Genomic DNA, 21,411 nt, shown 5'->3' on the forward strand with positions numbered 1-21,411 from the left:
CTATGGAAGTATGACAACACATTTACAGGAGATATGGAAAATACAGAACAGAGTTATTTATAGTTCCACTGTATATTACAGTTATTTTTAAGTAGATAAATTAAGATTTTTAGTTAGAGTTTTGATATCAAACTCCCAAAAATTAATAGAATGAATATACAGAAAAGTAGAAGGATATAGTAGACCTGAAAAGCACTATGAACCAATTCATCATAATTAAGAATTATACAATTTTCACACAACGGTAGGATACAAATTCTATTCATGTTCCCAAAGACTATAAGCTGATCCTCCCTCTTGTAATTACTCCTTCTTGTTTCTCCTCTTCCCCCTAGATATGGAAAATAGGCAATCACTGGAAGTATTTTAACATAGACTTCACAAACACAGTCAGAAGGATAATTATAGAAGAGAAATTATTAAAAAAGATTTATCTGAGTTGCAAACAACGAAAGCAAAGCATCAAATTCCATCTCAACCTGAGACTCTAGGATTCCTTTTGCCATGAATGCCCTTTGGCTTTTGTGTTTCTCCAGGAAATCCTTCTTCCCCATCCCCATCCACCATGGTCTCTTATCTCCTTTTAATTCTAACACTGCCCACGTGGATTATGCAACTTTACTTTTGCTTTATAACCTGTTTTTATATTTTCCATCTTTTACTATATATAGGTCTAGTATCAAGAAAATAGATTATAACTAATTCAAGACAAAAACTGAGTCTTCTCTATGCCTTGCCATAGGGTGACCAACCATTCCAGGGTACCTAGTACTGATGAGTCTCCTGGGTAGTGGGACTTGGAATGCTACAAGTGGGAAATCCTGAGCAGACCAAGATGAGTTAGTCACCCTACTTGCCCAAGAAATGGGCACATCATAGTATTTGCTTTTTGATTGCTGTCTATGACAGACATCTCTGCTGTTCACCAGTATTTCTGGTTCTCTTCTCCCTCGGGGCACACATTACACGTTTCCATCCCCTTGAAGTTACCCATGGCCGTGTGACTTGCTTTAGCCAATAAAATCTGAGTGGACTTAATGTGTGTCGCTCCTGAGTGGAAAGATTTCAGACCCCAGGCACCACTCTCCATATACTGCCTTCTGAAAAACCGTGCAGCCATGGTGTTGGGATGGCTGCATCTTGGGATGCTGTCGAATGTCTCTGTGAAGCAGAGCCCTCAGCCTCCACATACTGGCTTCACATGGTATGAGCAAAGCTTCATTTCACTCATGATAAGTTGCTGAAACTTGTATGTTTTTCATCATGGCAGCAAAACCTAACCTAACCTGACTGGCTCAACAACTTCTAAAAATCTCATTAGCAGCTTATTCAAACTCAAATTCCTAAAGGAAAAAAAAAAATACTTAGGGCTTCTTTCTCAAGCGGAAACTTCAAAGCATGTAGCCAAAAAGCCGGTTGTGTGAAAGTGGGAATCTGAACCTGGACTCCCAAGCAGTTTAAAGAAGCTGGAGGCAAGAGCTCCTGAGAACAGAGGCTTCAGAAACAGAATTTGCCTTCCGGTTCCTAACCCCCTTCCCCCAAGCCCAAGTTATTGATTTCAACTCCTGATATTAAAATTGGAGATCCATTTTAGAAAGCTCAATTGTTTGATGTTCAGATGGGAAACTCTCCCAAAGGAGAAGCAAGAGGCTCAGGACCACACAGGGCATTGCTAGTTATGATGTCCCTACACATTTTTGGCCCTGTTGGCCCTTTACATGGTTTTTCTACCTAGTTCGTTCACAATCATTGTCTATTTCTTTGGGATTTCACATATTTATACCTATCACTTGCTGGTGGAAAACTAGTCTCAATCTCATGCCTGGGTTCAAAAACATAGTTTTTAGAAAACTTTTTCTTATCACAATAAAAGTTTTCATTATAGTAAGTACGTACTCATTTTTTTAAATGTAAGAAAATGAGTAATCAGAATCTCACCCTCATCTAGAGGTAACCACTATTAACACTTTTTAATATATATATAAATGTATTTATTTGTTTTTGGCTGAGCTGGGTCTTAGTTGCTGCCCACGGGCTTTCTCTAGTTGCGGTGCGCGGGCTTCTCTTTGCGGTGGATTCTCTTGTTGCAGCGTGGGGCTTTAGGGCGTGCAGTCTTCAGTGGTTGCTGTGTGTGGGCTCAATAGTCTCGACTCGCCAGCTTAGTTGCCTCTGACGTGGAATCTTCGACCAGGAATCGAAGCGTGTCCCCTGCATTGGCACTAGACCACCACAGAAGTCCAACTTTTTTTTTTTTAATAAGAATGAATTTTTTACATGGTATGACATTTTAAAACTTTATCCTTATCAGAATGCTAGCAGGTTACATGATATTCTATCTTCATGGATATATCATAATTTATTAACCAAGCTCGTTTTCTTGGATATTTAGATTGTTCTAGTCTTTTGCTTGTTGGTTGGTTTGGATTTTTAGTAAATCATGAGCATTGTTTCACAGTCACTGATAATTTAAGTAGACACTCTTTCCTCATTACCTGTTCAACACGTTGTGCAGCAGTGGTTCTCACAGGAGCATGGCTCAGAATCACCGGGAGGGCTGGGAACCGAGAGGTTGCTGAGCCCCATCTCAAGTTCAGGATATGTAGGTCTGGGTGGGGTCTGAGCTTTTGTATTTCTTTTTGTAAATATTTATTTCTATTTATTTATTTAGCTGCAGTCAGCTGCAGCACACAGGATCTTTAGTCGCAGCATGCAAACTCTTAGTTTTGGCATTGTAGGATCTAGTTCCCTGAACAGGGATCAAACCAGAGCCCCCTGCATTGGGAGCGTGGAGTCTTAGCCACTGGACTACTAGGAAGTCCCGAGCATTTGTGTTTCTCACAAAGATCTCTGGTAGTGCTGATGCTGTTGACTTGGGGGCCACACTTTGTGAATCACCGTCTTCTATTATTCTTCTTTCCAAGGACCTAATATAACCTGTGTCCTCAGTTTCCTTTCTTGGAACCTACTGTGATTGGTCTACTCTGGAGGGGAAGTTCTTTTGGGGTCTCACGTTCTTTTTCCATTACTGACCATAAGTCCCTTTCATCAATACATCTTTCTAAGTGTCTCTGGGCTGTGTATCATTTTCTAACATACACACTCACACTGACTTTCAAAGTTGCCCTGCATTGCCACTCCCAGAAACCTCAGCTAATAACAAAGCAAAGGTAAACAAAAGTTCTTTTTCCTAGTTTCTGACATTGTACGTCCCTTATTCTTCCTGCATCTGCCTATCTACCTCACAGAGTTGTTGTGATTGGTAACCTCTATTCAAAATGGATACAGTAGAATATTAGAGATGAGTGTGAGCTGGAAAGTGTTATGGACCCAGAGTGAAAGATCATTACAATTAATTTTCACATTATTATGTATTTGTAGGGAAATGGCTGAAAGCTTAGGTTCTGGAGTTAGAACTGGTTTTTATCTGGGCTTTGGTTCTGACTAGCTAGGTGAGTGTAAGCAGATCACACAGCTGAGCCTCGTTTTCCTCACGTGTAAAGTGGAGGAACTAATAATACCTTTGTGGCAAGGAGATGGCAAGAAATAGAAATAATATGTGCAAGGAAGCCAGGACAGAAACAACTTTTGATAAAGTTGCTTTAATTTTTTTCCTAGCCTTTTCTCTGCTGCGAGTCTGGAAAGAAATCCATTGTTCATTGGGACCTTTTCGGCCCTGACCCGAGTTTTCTGTCATTTACTAAATTTCTGATCACCTGTCGCAGGCGGCAGCACAGCGAGCCCCACGGGCTTCCCTGAGGCCCTGCTTTTCGGGTATTTACGGCACACGGCCGCCCCAGCTCCGGCTCAAGTCTGCGCTTCCAGGTTCAGTTTCAGGGTCTCGCCGGCTGCCCTGGCCGGCGGGCGCCAAGCGGGCAGCAGAGCTTGGACGGCAGGGTTCTCTGGGGGCCCCAGAGTTGGGAGGCGGAGTCCGGGAGCCCCCAGAGGAGGATGGGCTGCGGACACAGCAGACTGAGCTGCTGCAAACCCCCCAAAAAGGTAAAGGGCGCCGGCGGAGAAGTTTGCCTTCGGAAAGGAAGGCGGGTGCGGAACCGCTCCGCCGCTGGGGACCCAGGGCGCCCCGGGTGTACTGGGGATGCCGGGCGGTGAACACTTAGAGGCCGGCAGGCAGGGAGGCGGGTAAGGCTCGGCCGGGCGGCTCTCTCCCTGACCCAGGGCTGAGCCACGAGGGGCAGCCGAGTTTACAAACACAGCCCCAGGGCCGGGACAGGCACCTGATCCCAGCTGGCGGAGATGGGAACTGTCTAGCAGCGGCTGCAGCGGGTGCCCTTTTCCTCTGGTCAGGCGCTGCTCGCTGTGGGGCCATGGACGAGTGACTTGACCTCTCTGGGCCTTTGGCTTTCCTACCATTAAGAGGCAGATTCTCTAGGGCCGCTACTTGCGCGGCAGAATGGCCCACAGATGTACATCATCGGCATCACCTAGGACTTGCAGAATCTCGGGCTGTGTTCCCCACGTGCTAAAATAGAACTTGTCTTTTAATAAGATGCCCAGGTGACTACAATATGCTTTAAAGTTTGAGAAGCGCTGGCCTAGAGCCTCTTCAGGCCCTAGAGCCGGTGCATGTGGGCTGTCCTCAGGGGAGCTGGGAGGGGCCAACCAGGGAGGAGATTTGCGGCCTTCTGCTGCCCTTCCCTCCCTTCCTGTCGCTCCCCCAAGGGGCCTCCGAGCTGGGTTAGGGCCCAGGAGACACTACTCGGGTTTCTGGCAGTGGGACCAGCTGCCCCTTGGGTTCTGACAAGCCCGGAAGGTCAGAGGCTGGAGCCAGAGGACAACCTGAGGCAGAGAGAGGGAAGGGCGGACCCTCGAGTCCTGAGCCTTCTTCCTACTACTGCCTGCCCTCCAGTCAGGTGGGAAGAGGTGGTCCTAGGAACTTGATGATCAGTCCCCTGAGGCCCCGAGAGGCCCCACATTGTGATACTATTCAGTAATTTTTCACTGAACTTGAGCCTCTGCTGCTTTGCTTGCGCCTGAGCCCAAGCTTTTCTGCCTGTTGAGCATGCAGTACTGTCCCGAACCTGAATGATTCTATTTCTGCTCTGTGCCTAGTCCAGGGAAAAGGACTTTTGTCCCAAGTACAGCGCCTTCCCCCTTATCCTTGCTCCTCCTTATTTCCCAGTTCAAAATACCTCGTGGAGCTCTGACCCAGAAGCCCTCCTGTCTTCCTGGCTCCAAGAGGGAAACTGATGCTTGCCTCCATCCGTGGAAGCAGAAGTCTGGCTGACGGGATGATGAATAGTTAAACCTGAGACCTGCCTGAGACTTATAACAAAGCTGGTGATCGTTTCTCAGTGGTAATCCTGGCTCTGCCACAAACATGCCCGTAGTACTCTCTGTGCCTCAGTTTCTCCCTCTATATGGACAGGGAGGGCTTTGAGCAGGATGATTTCTAGGAGTCAGAGAGCCTGTGTTCTCTGCACCTGTGTTAACCACTCAGCTTGCAAAGTCCGCCAAGGGTGAATTCCATCTACTCGGTGGCGGGAAGAGACTGGAGTAGCCCTGTTCCAGGCCTTGACTTTTCCGTAGTCTGGGAAAGGGGCCCACAGTGAGCAAGGATTCCCCTGCCTGTCTGAGAGCCTTGGCAGCTGTCCCTGTCCATCCCTGGCACAGCCTGAACTGGACCCCTGTCCCAAACTGTGAAGGAAGGGCAAGTACAGTCAGCAGAGACTATCCCAGTGGGAAAGGACCTTGGGTACCACCTGTGCTGATGCACTCAACATGCAGCTGGGAGGTTAAAGCCTGGAGAGGGAAGGGTCTTGACTGAGGTCAGAGAACAGCTTAGAGCAGAACCCAAATTCCCAGTCCCCAAGCCCAGTGTCCTTCGTCTCTGCCCCTACTCAGTGCTTCCAGTGGCTTCTGATTGATTCCAAAGCCCTTTGGCACTAAAGCCTTTGCCCTGTTGCCTCAGAGCAGCCTGGGTTGCCTTTCTGCCCCAGCAGTGCCAGGCTCCTGCCCATGAGTGGCAGGATTTATAAGCTGATTTTGTTTAAAGTTCATACTAGTTTCTATCCCTCTGTGCTATGCTCCTGCCCGGTTTCTCATCCAGGTGCCAACCCCTAAAAGGCCTGAACGTCCAAGCTCACCCCCAGCAGGTTGTCAGCCCCCTAGGAGAGAGGGAACCTCTGAGGATGGGGTATACAAAACTGAGCTCAGACCCTAGGAGGCTCAGGTCACGACAACAATGACTCACCCTGAGTGGCAGTTTACAGAGTACTTTCACATCCTGCCGGCATCTCTAAAGCCTGGAAGTCAGGCTGAGCTGTGGGATCTTCTCCACTTTATAGATGAGGAGACTGAGGTTCAGGGAGGAGTGATGTCATTCAGTAGGTTGGTGGCCGAACCATGCAGTGGAGCCTGGTTTTGCTGCCTGCCCCTCCCCGCCGTTGGTACTTACTGCCTTCCACAGAGCCCAGAGCTGGTGCCTCCTAAATATTTGAGTGTGAATGAGGGCCACATCAGAGCTGGACTAGAAGTTAACCCAGAGTGCAGCAGGAGTATCTCATCTAGCCTTGAGAGACACAGGATGGCTTCTTGGGTGAGGGCTGGGCATGCCTTGGCTGGGTGATGAAGGTTTGGTAGGAATGACCCAGTTGAGGCAGAGAGGACAGCCTGAGTGGAGGCTGAGCCAAAGAAGCAAAGTGATGGTGCTGGTTGCAGAGTGGGAGTGGCCAGCCATGAGGAATGAGGCCAGGGCTTTCAGGGGGGACTTCCCTGGCGAGGGATAGGGGCTTGACCACTAGGACTTTTCAAGGTCCCTCCCAGGGGCCAGGCCTTAAGGGTTTGCTGAGTCGTATGGCTGGCAGTGCCAGTAGCCTTAGCTGACCAGCTGTCCTAGACCCCACTGAGAGGCCTGACCTGGGGCCAAGTGTTACTGGGACTTTTGGTGACAAGTTGAAATCCTGGTGAAAAAATGAGTGGAGATCCCTAACAGGCTGGGTGTAGGTACTGAAGAATCATCTGCATTATGTGGTCCTTCCTAAACCCTTTTGACAAAGACTATGGCTGCTGCGGCCACATCAGGAGGATGTGGGAGAAGGCCAGACAGAGAGGGGCAGGGCCAAGGAAACAAGCCCTCCGTGGACTTGCCCATAGGATGACATGGGGGTTTTTAGGGCCCTTCCATCCCCAAAACGTTACCAGCCCCATCTGGGCCCAGGTGGGGAGGGAACCCTAGTGCCTCTTGGTCAACCCTCTGAGTGTGCCTCATGTGACCCAGGGTTCAGAGCTTTGGCTCTGGCCCCCATGCCACAGCCCTGAGCAACACACCTGAGACCTGGGCTCAGTACTGCTCCAGAGCGGGGCCTCGGGCAACAGGTTCTCTGGGGTCAGTATCTCTTCATGAGCACTTCCAGGTAGCAGGCCAGGTGAAAGAGGCAGAGATACAAAGCGAAAGACATGGAAGTTTGGCATGGGCACAACTAATTCTAAACCAAAACCATAGACACTAAGGGCCAAGGCTTTAGAACCGAGTCCACATAATTCATTTATTGGGGCAGCCCCAGTGGCCCAGTGGTGAAGAAGGCCTGCCAGTGCAGGAGAAGCGGGTGCGATCCCTGGGTCGGGAAGGTCCCCTGGAGGAGGAAATGGCAACCCGCTCCAGTATTCTCGCCTGAAAAATCCTGTGGACAGAGGAGCCTGGGGGGCTACGGTCCATAGGACTGCCAAAAGTTGGACACAACTGAGCACATTCATTTATTAACTCTGCTCTCCAGACTCTGGGCCAGGTGCCACTTCAGTTCTGGCACCATCGTGGACCATTAAGTGACCCTGGAAGGAATTTGGGTTTTCCATGCCTCAATTTCCTCATCTGTAAAATAGACGTGATGTAGCTCCTGAGTCATAGGGTTCTGAGATTAGGTGAAAGAATGCATGTGATAGGGTCCCTGATGCACTGACTGGTTAGCAGGGAATGTAGGTGAGGGACATCACCACCTGGATTGTACCCAAGGAAAGCAAACAGGGATGCGGGAGAAGGGGGCCATGAATGTACTTGGAAGGCCGTTTGGGGTTGCGAAGATAAAGTCTGGAGCCTGGCCACTGCCTTCCAGCCTCTGAAGTGTTGTAAAGCGGCATGGAGTACAACCTGGTTCTCTGTTGGCCCCAGAATGCAGATTGTGGCCAGTGAGGGGAAGCTAAGGGGAGCCAGATTCTACTTCTCACCAGGAAGAAGGGTAGTGAGTTCCCCATCCTGGAGGAGTTCAAGCAGAGGTCAGATGCGATTGTGACAGAAATAGAAGGGGGGAGGAATAGAAGACGTGTTGCAAACCTCGGACTAGGAAATACTAAGATTCCACTCGACACCTAACTACTGTGATTATTCATAATGTTTGAGGCGAAATTTAAAATTTGGTAAAATATAAAGAAATTTAAAAATAGGTTTTAATCCCACCATGAAGAGATCACCTCTGTGTACACTTCAGTGTCATTTTTCTTCTGTTTTCCTCACTAGTATGCTATATGTGAGTGTGACTATTTTTGCAGAATTAGGGATATATTTTAAATGATTATATTCTATTAACAGTTATTGGGGTGACTAAAAAGTTTGTAACATGTTACAGGGAAACCTGAACAAACTTTTTGACCAACCCTATGCTTAATATTTTGCTGGGGGCAGTCTTGCATGTTAAAAGTCTGTGGAAATGTGATTTTTAATGGCCATCTAAGGTTCTGTGGATGTTCTGTGGCTTTTTTAACCAGTTTGGACACTTGGTTATTTACACTCTCCACTCCTACCCTTGTTATTCATGAGCATCCTTGTGTTTTCATCCTAATCCTGGGAGAGAGTGCCTTTTTGTTGGAGGGAAGAGGTGGGGGGAGGGAAGGCCTCCAGAGAAGAGATGGCATCTTGGCTGGGTTCTGAAGGTGGGTGGGGGCCAAACACTTGTGTCAGGGTGACTGGGGTACATAAGATGCAGGGTCCCTGACACCTGATCCATAGGAGTAGGGCAAACTGGACTTTTTAACTCATTTTGGACAGAGGGTCTGTGAAAGGAAATGGCCTTTGCCAGGCCCTGAGCCCCCTGTCCCAAACACTGTGGGGACACTGGTGTATATGTGGCTTCTGAGCTAATGGGTTTTGCCCAGCTCAGTTCAGTTGCTCAGTCGTGTCCGACTCTTTGCGACCCCATGGACTGCAGCATGCCAGGCCTCCCTGTCCATCACCAACTCCCGGAGCTTACTCAAACTCACGTCCATTGAGTTGGTGATGCCATCCAACCATCTCATCCTCTGTTGCCCCCTTCTTCTCCCACCTTCAATCTTTCCCAGCATCAGGGTCTTTTCCAGTGAGTCAGCTCTTTGCATCAGGTGGCCAAAGTATTGCAGTTTCAGCTTCAGCATCAGTCCTTCCAATGAATATTCAGGACTGATCTCCCTTAGGATGGACTGGTTGGATCTCCTTGCAGTCCAAGGGACTCTCAAGAGTCTTCTCCAACACCACAGTTCAGAAGCATTGACTCTTCGGTGCTCAGCTTTCTTTATAGTCCACCTCTCACATCCATACACGACTACTGGAAAAATCATAGCTTTGACTAGATGGACCTTTGTTGGCAAAGTAATGTCTCCGCTTTATAATATGCTGTCTAGGTTGGTCATAGCTTTTCTTCCAAGGAGCAAGCGTCTTTCAATTTCATGGTTGCAGTCACCATCTGCAGTGACTTTGGAGCCCCCCAAAATAGAGTCTGTCACTGTTTCCACCGTTTCCCTATCTATTTGCTAAGAAGTGATGGGACCAGATGCCATGATCTTTTATGTAGCTTCAGTAATTTAGACCTTTATGTAGGTATGAAGTGAAGTGAAAGTCACTCAGTTGTGTCCAACTCTTTGGTTCCCCATGGGCTATACAGTCCATGGAATTCTCCAGGCTAGAATACTGGAGTGGGTAGACTTTCCCTTCTCCAGCGGATCTTCCCAGCCCAGGAATTGAACCCAGGCCTCCCTCATTGTAGGCAGATTCTTTACCAGCTGAGCCACCAGGAAAGCCCTGGTTTTTGCCCAACCCACAATGTGATGTCCTCTCATCCCAGTTAAAGCCAATACAAGCTTCCATACATATGTACTGTGACACATATAGGTCTGACAGAGGGACCAACCAAGACTCCACTGCAGGCAGAGAGAAAGAGCAAGAGAAAATAAGAAAATCCATCCATCTTTAGCGTAGATAGATCTAAATCTATCCATCACCTGCAGACAAGCCATCCAACTTCTCTCACCAGGTAAATGTGGATCCCTAAAAATCATTTATCTTGTGTCACTTTATTTTCAAGACTGAATCTTCCAGAACATCTAGGCCAAATGCCTCATAATACATCCATCCCACACATCCCACGTCCCATGCCTTCTCCCCAGATAAGCAATGTACAGACTGACCTACTTCCAATTCTCCTTCCTCCCCAGGAGTGAAGTTCTTTTTCAGAGTGTACAACGAACTTTGTCATTCCTCCTCCGTCCTGTGCAACTCTATCCCCTGCACCCTCCTGGAGGAAACAGCTGTGACATCAGAAAAGTTACCTGTAATGGGCTAAATAGTGTCCCCCCCAAACTCACGTACACCCAGGACCTGTGAGTATGACCTTATTAGAAACAGGGCTTTTGCAGATGTAATCTGTCAAGATGAGGTCATCCTGGGGGATGGTGGGCTTCAGTCCAAGGACTGATGTCCTTGTGAGAAGAAGGGACAGAGAAGCAAGGGAAGAAGGCCATATGCTGACAGAAGCAGAGATGGTTGTGATGCGTCTGCAAGCCAGGGAACGTCAAGGGTTGCTGCGACCACGAGAAGCTAGGAAGGACGGATGGAGCAGAAATTCCCTCAGAGCCTCCAGACTGACCCAATCCACCTGACACCTTGACTCTGGACTTCTCGCCTCCAGAACTGGAAGAGAAGAAATTTCTGTTGTTTCAAGTCACCAACCGCATGGTAATTTGTTACAGCAGCCCTAGATGTATATATTTTATTGATTCCCCACCCTCTCTCACCCCTCCCTGACCTGGCCACCAGTTGAAATGGGCAGGGGAGACCCAGCGCCTCTTCTTTGGCAGCAAAGTAGGGAGCACGGTACACAAGGAGGTGCTTGGGCGCGGCCCCAGTGCTTTCGGACCAGCTGCAGCATCTGCAGAGGGAAGAACACTGGGCCGGGGGTCAAGAGTGGGTCCTAGTCCTTCCCGGTTCACTAACTTGCCATGTGATCGCTACCCAGGCCGTGACCTCCCCACCTGTAAAATGACCTCCTTGGCTGCTTTTAGGTTCCAAGAGAGGTATTGATTCTGTCTGCTGTTCATTTCTTTGTACACGAGTCAAACTTGAATATACCGTTGTTTTAAAAATTCTAAGAACTTAGGCAAAACTGCAGCTTCCCCTCACAATAATTCTAGTCTTTTCTCCAGAGATGATGACTGACTGCCCTTGGTGTGTGCTTTTCTAGGTAGTTTTTCCTGTGCATGTTTGTACAGTAGAAATTGTTTATTTTGCTATTGATATTCTACCAAATGACTTCCCACCTTTGTTGGTGAATACCTACTTGTTTTTCTAAACAGATGAGTGGCTTTGCATAGTGTCATGTATTGATACGTTAGTGTGTGGAGCCAATGCCCCGTTGTAGATGCGAGGCTGGTTTCCAGTGTTTCCCTGTTCTAAGTGGCCCTGCCCCAAGCACCCTGCAGAGGCCATCGTCCTCACTAATGGGTGCCTCTCTCTCTGCTGGCAGTTCTGAGGCAGGGCGCTTGCTGCCTGTACTTTGCGTGGTGGCTGCTGGGCTATGTCCTCCTCTTCTCTAGGCACTCCAGTCCCCGCTTTTACAGCTTCCCCACAGGGGCTGCTCAAGAACAGAGGGTGGTCTGAAGGGTTCAGGACACTCCCCCCACAGGCCCTCCTGAGCAAGTACCCCTCCTGCCTTGTCCTGCAGAGAAGCCCTCTGCATGAGGGGGCTGGCCACTGAGTGTGTGCAGCCACCAGCCCTGCTGTGCTGGGAACCAGGAAGCGTGACAGGACTGATAGAGGGTGAGGTGTCAGAATGACCTCACTCTGCCGCTTCTCTTGCGTCCATAGCATATCAAGGCCAGAAGGGCCATGATGTATCCCATTGCCCAACTCCATGCCTGAGAGAGGAGGACACAGAAGCCCAGAGAGGGGCGGGTGCTCCCCCAAGGTCACACAGCAAGCAAGTAGCAAGTCAGGGCCCTGACTCTGGACTCGCACTGCGGGGTTTGCCACTGGGTTGGCGAGACAGGCGGACATCCGGCCGTGTGTCTGCGTCCTCAGCCTGTCTCTTCTCCCATGGTGGCTACTAACACCACTTTCTGTCCTGCTCCTTCAGAGTCCTTCTCCCACATCAGCTGACCCAAATGCCAGAAATGCTGCTGAGTGCTTCTGCCAGCTCTGGCCCCTCTCAGGAGATCAGAGCAGGCAGACCCATGCGAGGCTGATACAGGACAGGAGAAGGTGGGCTGTAGGGAGGAATGAAGGGCTATGGTGTATTGGAAACCCTTCCCTAGGCCTCAACCTCTCATCCGTGCAGGAGGGGCTGGGCCCTGTGCTCACTGTCTGGCGTGGGCAGTCTCAGCAGGTGCTTGGGGGGAAGTGGTTCTGTCCTCCCCTGAGACCTTTCATCACCTGGTCAGATAGGAGGGATAGAGACCACATCCGCCCCTGACTCGGGGTGTTCTGGGGGCATTGCAGGTGTTCAGAGAATAAGCAGGGCCTCCTGACACAGCCGGGAAGAACCTGCGGTTGCTCCTGCCTTTCACTGGGCTATGTGGTCACGTTGGTGTGTCCCCAGGCAGGTACTGGGTAATGCTTGACAATGTAATGTGTAAAATGAACGAGTCAAAGTCAATCTTTAGTTGTCCTGGCTGCGTGAAAATGAAATCACGTTCAGGCATTGCTTGACAAAATACTTCTGCCCATCTTAGAGATGCGGAAGCTGAGGCCAGTGATTGTGGTATTCTTACCTCTGAGCCTCTGTAGTCTGGGTGTGAAGGCTAACATTTCTCAACAGCTCTGAACATTTAGGCCCCGCCTTTCCTCCACCCCAGGCCCTTGAGGGAGCCCCTTGAGTCTCCGCCCCACCTCCTTCCTGCCTCTACCCTCAGCCAATGGGCTCTGCCTGTGGTTGTTCAGATCCGAAACCAGTGGTGCCAGGGCCCCACCCGTGCATGAGTCCTGACACTGGAAAGGCAGCTCTGATGTTGCAAAGGAGTGTGACCTGAGTCCCTTGAGGCTCAGAATTCCCTAAATGTTGGACTGCTTGGATCAATCTGGCGTATGCACGAAGGAAGGGGAAGGGCTCCGCCTTGAGTCTGGACTCCCAGGAGGCTCTGATCCTGCTTTGTGGCCCCTCTGACAGGCCCTGCCCACTCCACCTCTGGGCCTCAGTTTTTCCATCTGGAAATAGAAGGTGGGGGTTGGATAAGCTGTTTCCAGGGTCCCTTCCAACCCTATCTTCTGGGTCCCAGTAAGCCTTCCACAGCCAAGGAGGGTGTGACAGAACTACATGGCCAAGGGAATCCAGGTCTGCAGTTTATGGGGACAGTGGAGGAGCTTGGTGAACTCTCAAGGGTCCTTTGATTATGAAATTCTCTAAGCTAGTCAGGGATAATGAGGCCATAAATCACACCACTCAATCAGAAACACACAATGCCTGAAGGGCCATGAAAAGGATGGCATGATGGTCCCTAAAGCAAGGTGAGACCCAGTGTCTTCAGGAAAGGCTGTACCATCCTCAGGGTTCGACTTCCATCCTGGTAGAATCCCGGAGGTAGAAAATAGCTGGGCAGCTTCTATCCAAGTTGCTTCTGCCTTCCTCAGTCTTTCATGGTGAAAGAAATTCCCAGCTCAAGTTTGAGGGAAGTTGAGGAGTCTATCCCTGACGCTTTAGTATAAGACTATGAAAATTCACCCTGAATTCAACTTGAATAATACTCAACAGAGCCCACTGAGATGCTGTTACTATTGGTGGGTTTTTCATACCACCTGCACTAGCTAAACACTTTGTTTAACAGAGATATTTACTTCTTAAATGTCAAGGATATCTTACAGAATTGGATTGTTGGAGTTGATTGTTGGAGTTTAGGGGCCTCTGAGATCAGTCAGTCCAACCTTCAAAATGAAGTTTGCTTCTTGCATGCTACCAGTGATGGAGAGCTCACTACCGCCAGCCCACTCCACCCTCCAAGACAGCAGCCTATCTCTGGGACCATTCTGAGATCCTTCAAGTTGCACTAAAACTTCTTGAAACTTCTAGTCCTTGGTCACCATCCTGTCCTCTAAGGTTGCGGACCACACTAGCAGCCTTCACATCATGGTGGTTCTGCAGAGATTTGAAGCCAGAGTCCAGAGTCTTTGTTTTTTGCATTTTTTATTTTTCAAGGCTGATCAACCGTTACTAGTCCCTCCTGTTAATTTACCCTCTAAAATGCAAGCAAATTTGAGGGGGTCTTGCCAGGACCAGTCCAAGCTTGCTGCTCTCCCCGCCACTCTGCTGTCCTTTTGCTCTGCCTGGACTCTGTGTTTGAAACCATATTCTGCCACAGACCAGAATTACCTCTGGTTGACCCCAGAGCAGAGCTCTGGTCTGCTTGAGAGCAAGGAGCTGGGCCCCAGAACTGCGCACAGTCCCAAGATGGAGAGGCCCTGTTTCCAGCCCTCCTGGTCAAAGGGCTGCCCTGGAGCCCATAAGGAGTGAGAAGAACCTCTGTTCCAACCCTGACCCATCAAAGAGGGTCCAGAGAGGGGACAGCACTTCCCTAGAGTCACACAGTGAAGCTGAGACTTGGGTGTGCTGGCCTTCCCCCTCCTCCCCGGTCCAGTCTGTGCTGCTGGCAGCCACCTCATAGTGTCTTCTCCCAAGTTTCCATTGACACAGGAAGCCTCCAGCCCTCTTCCAGAGCTCAGCCGGATGACCCTCCCAGCCTGAGGCCTGCCCCACTCTGCTTTTGGACGGAGAAATCCTTGTGGCCCCCTCCCAGCTGCCGTGCTCGCCCACTGTAGAGTGAACTCTGCTCCTGACCTCTGAGGAGAAAGCAGCCCAGGCCCCGCCATGGGAATTTCCCATGCAGGAGTTGCTTATTGATTCCTGCTCAGTTCTGGGCTATGCGCCTTCAGGAGCCCCAGGATCACCTGGATGCGGTGGTAGAGCGGAGCTTCCCAGACCGCACACACACCCTCAGATTCTGTAGGTCCAGAACTGGGCCTGGGAGCTATGGTAAGCAAGTGCTTCAGGCGGTCCTGAAACAGGAGACCTTCTGTTAGGCCTCAAAATCCCTAGAAATACTGTCTGGGCATCACAACAGGCATCAAATCCAAAGTCAATTTCAAAATTGGTCCCTGTCCTCAAGGAGCCCCCTTGGATTAACAGAAGCATGGGTAACTGGGGAACTAATTGCATGAGCATTTGAACAGGCCTGCTGATAGGCACTAACTCAGCCCTGGGGACAGACCAAGTAGAAATTATATATGAGCTGGGCCTGGAAGCCTGAGAAATTATCGACCATATGTCATGCTGGGATGGTCTTGAGCAACTTGGGATGGTGTTGAACACATGGTGTGCGTGTCGGGGCCAGGAGTACAGTAGGTTGTTTTTGGTTTGGTTTTGGCCTAGCAAATTGATCAACATTAAAAAAAAAAAAAGACACTAGTCCATGTTGGCGGAGTTGCAGTAAAACTGGCCTGCTGTTTGCTACTAGTGGGTTAGTTAATTGGTAGAGCCTTTCTGAAGTGTAGAGACAATAACTTTAGATGTGTAAAAGTCTTACAATCATTATGTTCCCTAAGGCATGATTTAAAAATTTAAAAATGAAAATAATGTAAATATTCAACAGTGGAAAGTGAAAGTATAAGTCACTTAGTTGTGTCCAACTCTTTGCAACCCCACAGACTCCACAGGCTCCTCTGTCCATGGGATTCTCCAGGCAAGAATACTGGATTGGGTTGCCATGCCCTTCTCCAGGGGAATCTTCCCTACTCAGGGATCAAACCCAGGTCTCCTACATTGCAGACAGATTCTTTATCGTCTGAGTCACCAGGGAAGTCCATTCAACAGAGGATTATTGATTAAATGATTAAGTTCATCTATAAGATATCATATTAAAGTCATTAAAATTAATTACAAAATATTTAATGCCATGTAGTAAATGCTTCAGTTTGAAAAAATGAGATGTAAGGGAATATATATAAATTCCAAAAGTGAATAAATGTGTATTCTTTATTACCACTATATTTGGAAAAAGATGTTTACCAATATTTAAATGTTAATAGAACAGTAGCATGAGGACTATTATAATGAGTCTTTTTTCTAAAAATTATTTTTAAAATACTTATTTTATTTTTCAAATAGTTATTTATTCAGTGGAGTTGGGCCCTAGGTGTGACCTGTGGAATCACTGTGGGGCTTGAGCTCTCCAGCTGGGGTGTCCCACATCCCTCACATTGCAGGGACCTGGACCCCCAGGGATGTCCTAAGATGAGTCTTGAATGCCTTGATTCTGGGTGGTTATCCTGGGGGCAGAGGTGCTGTCAGGATCTGGAGACTCAAGCACAAAGCCATGTCCTGCCTAAGGTCTGGAAGCTGTTAGTGGAGAAGAGTTTTTCACCTTCCATGGTGGTTGTTTGGGAGAAGTTTCTCATGAGCTTTATGATCTTATTTCAGACAACCTGAGGCCAATGACAGCCTAAGCGGCCTAACAAAGCACTGTTGTCTTAGAGCCTGCCATGCTTTTTCAGATATAAAGTGATAAAAATCATCATGCCGTGTTTGAGCTGTTAGAATTATGGAGTTATAGGTGCTTTATCTCAGCTAATCCTTAAAATAACCTTGTGAGGAAATCAAGGCTTGGAGAGGCAATGTGGTCACATAGTGTTAAATTTAGGGTTTGAATCCAGATCTGGGTGATTTTAGAATCCAAGAGTTGTTTTTTTTTCTTTTCCTTTGCTGTGTTGTGTGTCATGTAGGATCTTAGTTCTCCAACAAGGGATGAAACCCATGCCCCCTGCATTGGAAGTATGGAGTCTTAACCACTGGGCCACCAGGGAAGTCCCTAGAATCCCTGAGTTCTTAACAATACTGTTCTGGTCTCTACTCTTCTGAGACCTGGTTCTCATGTTGATTTTGACATCCGGGCCACATAGGACTGTGTCTTACCTCCCTGAGCTCCACTGTCCTCCTTCGTAATAGCCCTTATCTCTCAGTGCAGTCGAAAAGAGCTGAGATCAGACCCTCGGAGTATGAACGCCGTTGGCATTGTTGAGCGAAAGTAAGAATGCCTCACACCTCCACTTCCTCCACAAAAGAGAAAGCGGGAGCCCAGAGGAGGGAAGAGATTTGTCCAAGTTTGTAGAAGAGCTGGAACTGGAATTCTGGAAATCTCACTCCCATTAAAACATTGACCAGATTAAGTGTAACCAGGAGTGGCAACAGGGACAAGACAATCAACCATTGGTGTTTGTCTGCCTCCTTCCTCCAGCCCAGGGGGAGAGGCTGGCTCCTGTCATTACCCCAGAGTCCTGTGTTGACAGCTTGTTCCTGGGCTAAGCGCCCCCTCTCCCCTGCACGGGAAGGGACAAGACTTCACAGGGTGGGTGGAGGAGGGTGGCTGTATTGCCAGCCACTGAGCAGATCCTGGGGACCAGGACCTGGGGGAGACACTGTTTCCTGCTCAGTGTGCCAGGCTTAGTTTGCACCAGGCTCTGTGGGGCAGGGGCAGAAGGTTCTAGAAGCCTTCCCCTCTCATCCATCCCCAACCAGAACTATGCTTTCCAGCAGCATTTCGTTCATTCTCGACTTCAGGAAATTGTTAATAATTTTTATTCTATTAATCATTTAATCTATTATCACAGTAAAAAGTAAAGGTTTTCTTTTACAGCGGTAATTCACAATTGAACACTTTCATGGGTTTTTCATGAGCTGACTTATTTAAGTGTTTTCTAAAATGAGGCTTGGGTGGTGTTGGAGAAGACTCTTGAGAGTCCCTTGGACTGCAAGGAGATCCAACCAGTCCATTCTGAAGGAGATCAGCCCTGGGATTTCTTTGGAAGGAATGATGCTACAGCTGAAACTCCAGTACTTTGGCCACCTCATGCGAAGAGTTGACTCATTGGAAAAGACTCTGATGCTGGGAGGGATTGGGGGCAGGAGGAGAAGGGGATGACAGAGGATGAGATGGCTGGAGGGCATCACTGACTCAATGGACGTGAGTCTGAGTGAACTCCAGGAGTTGGTGATGGACAGGAGGCCTGGCGTGCTGTGATTCATGGGGTCACAAAGAGTCGGACATGACTGAGTGACTGAACTGAACTGAAATGAAAATGAGGTTTAGACTATCTTTTTTTTAAATAAGAAAACTTTTTTGAGGTACAATTGAAAAATAACATACTATTTCAGATGTACAACCAAGTGATTCAATATTTGTACACATTGTGAAATGATCACAGTAAGTCTAGCTAACATTTTAGAACATTTTGAAAAGTATACAAAACGGCTTAAATTTTTTTCTACCCCACATCTTGGTCCAGTGACCAGTGCTAGACTTTGACCAACTTTTCACCTCTCTGGGGTGAAAGGAGAAAATTAAAGATATTCATTGTGTGTAACTTTGAGTAAGATGTTATTTCTCCTTTCCTGAAAGAACTATCTCGAGCTTTCCTTAGTATATTTTGAAAGGTTAAAATGTCTTCTATTTTATGAAATGATAGTGGTAGTCTGCAAATTATTTTTTTTTTCAGCATTCTTGCTTGTCAACCCATACCAAATCTCCTATTTGAAAATATTATTTCTGAAAACTGAAATCTTAGAGCCACTGACACTGTTTTGTGGTATAGAAAACCCTTCTGGGACTTCCCGGGTGGCCAGTGGCTAAGACTCTGCATTCCCAGTGCAGGGGGCCCAGGTTTGATCGCTGGTCAGAGAGCTAGATCCCACATGCCACAGCTAAGAGTTCACATGCCACAATTAAAGATCCTGTGTGCTGTAACTGAGACCCAGCACAGTCAAGTAAATAAATATTAAATAAACAAATATTTCTACAAGTTATTGTAGAAAGCCCTTTTGCATCAGTTCTCTCCTCTGATTCAACCCCCACTGACCAAGGTTAGTTAAAGTGCTTGCTAGGTGTGGGTCAAATACTTGACTCTGCCAGATGTCCCCTGATCTGCCTTGATGGAATCCTCTTTTGCCTCAGCCTTCTCATTTTTAAGCTGGGGGACGTACATATTTCCCGGGCTCTTCTGAAGATGAGCTGAGGTAGTGCCTGGTATGACCTGGCTGCAGTATTTCACTTCCAACTGCCACATTATACACTGCCATCTCCACATAGCTGGGGAAGCAGCCCTTCTAGCAGAGAAGAAACGTAAAACCATGGCTTGAAGTTTGATGCTCTGCCTTCAATACAGTGAACTTGCTGAAAGTTGTGGTAGCCAAGGGCCCTGAAGAGGAAGGGGAATTGTCTCTAAACTGGGGGTTGGGAAGTTTTAAGACACTTAAAGGCCATAATTGGGATGAGGGGAATAGCATAAGGTCTGGCCAAGTCCATGGAGAAGGAAGATAAGGGCAGGGAAGGGCCCATGGTTGGTCGCCGAGCCAAAGTACAAGAATCTAAGGAGACGTCAACCAGCATCAAGCTCCCCGCTGAGAGTTTCCCTGGCCAAGATGAAATCCTATCTGAGAACCGCTTCCCCACAGAGCAGATGCTGCCTTGGGACTGTGAGGAAGAAAGCCTAAGGGAACTGGGCATAGTGCAGGGGTTGGCACAACTGGAATTCCTATCTTGCCTTTGGAAGAATTACAATAGCATCTATCCTCACATTAACCTTCTACCTTCATCCTTACTGTTATCTCATTTCTTCCAGAGGCGTCAAAGACCAGATCAGCCTCCCAAACCAGAGCCTCAGGAACTGGGTCCCCTCAATGGTGACACAGGTGAGTAGTCTGCCCTATAAATGCCCTCTCTGATATCTGTGAGGCTTCCTATTTTATAATCAACAAACATGATATGGCTATTTAATTATCTCCTGAGATTTTAGTTAGGTTACTTTAATAGGAGTATCATTTCTAAAATCAGGGAGGTGATAGTTCTTCCCTGATCCTGGCTATTGCTACCACACCTGGAGTGCTGAGTTTATTTCTGAAAAGCACATTTTCAGAGAAATCTGGAAAAAAATGGAGAGAGTACAGTGGAGAAGAATCAGGTTAATGAGGAATCTGGAAACCATGTCCTTTAAGGAACAGTTAAAGAAACAGAAGATGTTGTGATAAAATACAACAGTTCTCTCCAAGTGACTGAAATGCCCTCACAGAGAAGAAAGATGAGCCTTGTTCAGTGTGACCCAGAGATCAGTACCAGGGCCTGAACGTAGCCAAAACACACTGGCAGAATTCAGTTCACTCTCAAAGGAATTTTCTTTGTCTGGTTGATGGTTTAAAATCATCAGAGCTACTGATAGAATGAGCTCTCCATCTCTGAAAGTGTTTAATTACCACCTGGAGACTATCAGGATATTGTAGACGAAGTTAAAGTACCAGATAAGCAACTGGGTCAGAATTTAGATGTTCTCCAATCTGACTATACATAAGAATTACCTGGGGTGGATTTTCAAAAATACCAATTCTGAGGCCCCACCACAGACCAACTAAATTAGGATCTCTAGGAGTGGGGCTGAAGACTATACATTGTTAGTTAGATAGCTAGTTCAGTCACTCAGTCATGTCCAATTCTTTGTGAGCCCATGGACTGCAGCATGCCAGACTTCCCTGCCCATCACAAAGTCCTAGAGCTTACTTAAACTCATGTCCATCACATTGGTAATGCCATCCAACCATCTCATCCTCTGTCATTCCCTTCTCCTCCTGCCTTCAATCTTTCCCAACATCAGGGTCTTTTCCAATAAGTCAATTCTTTCATCAGATTGCCGAAGTATTGTGATTTCAGCCTCAACATCAGTCCTTCCAATGAATATTTAGGACTGATTTCCTTTAGGACGGACTGGTTGGATCTCCTTGCTGTCCAAGGGACTCTCAAGAGTCTTCTCCAATACCACAGTTCAAAAGGATCAATTCTTCAGCGCTCAGCTTTCTTTATAGTCCAACTCTCACATCCATACATGACTACTGGGAAAACAATAGCCTTGACTAGATGGACCTTTGTTGGCAAAGTAATGTCTCTGCTTTTTAATATGCTGTCTAGGTTGGTCATAACTTTCCTTCCAAGGAGTAAACATCTTTTAATTTCATGGCTGAAATCACCATCTGCAGTGATTTTGAAGTCCCCCAAAGTAAAGTCTGCCACTGTTTCCCCATCTATTTGCCATGAAGCGATGGAACCAGATGCCATGATCTTAGTTTTCTGAATGGTGAACTTTAAGCCAACTTTTTCACTCTCCTCTTTCACTTTCATCAAGAGGCTCTTGAG

At 47.7% G+C, this 21,411-nt stretch overlaps 1 protein-coding gene across 1 annotated transcript in view; it reads left to right on the forward strand.

The window, feature by feature from the left end:
• Positions 1-1,118: 1,118 nt before the first annotated feature.
• CCDC69 (coiled-coil domain containing 69) overlaps positions 1,119-21,411 on the forward strand; it is a 39,005-nt gene continuing 18,712 nt past the window's right edge. Inside the window, exons 1-3 of the mRNA XM_040241545.1 lie at positions 1,119-1,204; positions 3,798-3,996; positions 19,853-19,922. Of these exons, the coding sequence (XP_040097479.1) occupies positions 1,119-1,204; positions 3,798-3,996; positions 19,853-19,922 (355 nt within the window). The remainder of the gene's footprint in view (positions 1,205-3,797; positions 3,997-19,852; positions 19,923-21,411) is intronic.

This window comes from Oryx dammah, unplaced genomic scaffold (genome assembly GCF_014754425.2).
Source record: "Oryx dammah isolate SB20612 unplaced genomic scaffold, SCBI_Odam_1.1 HiC_scaffold_5, whole genome shotgun sequence".
In the NCBI taxonomy this organism is placed as follows: domain Eukaryota; kingdom Metazoa; phylum Chordata; class Mammalia; order Artiodactyla; family Bovidae; genus Oryx; species Oryx dammah.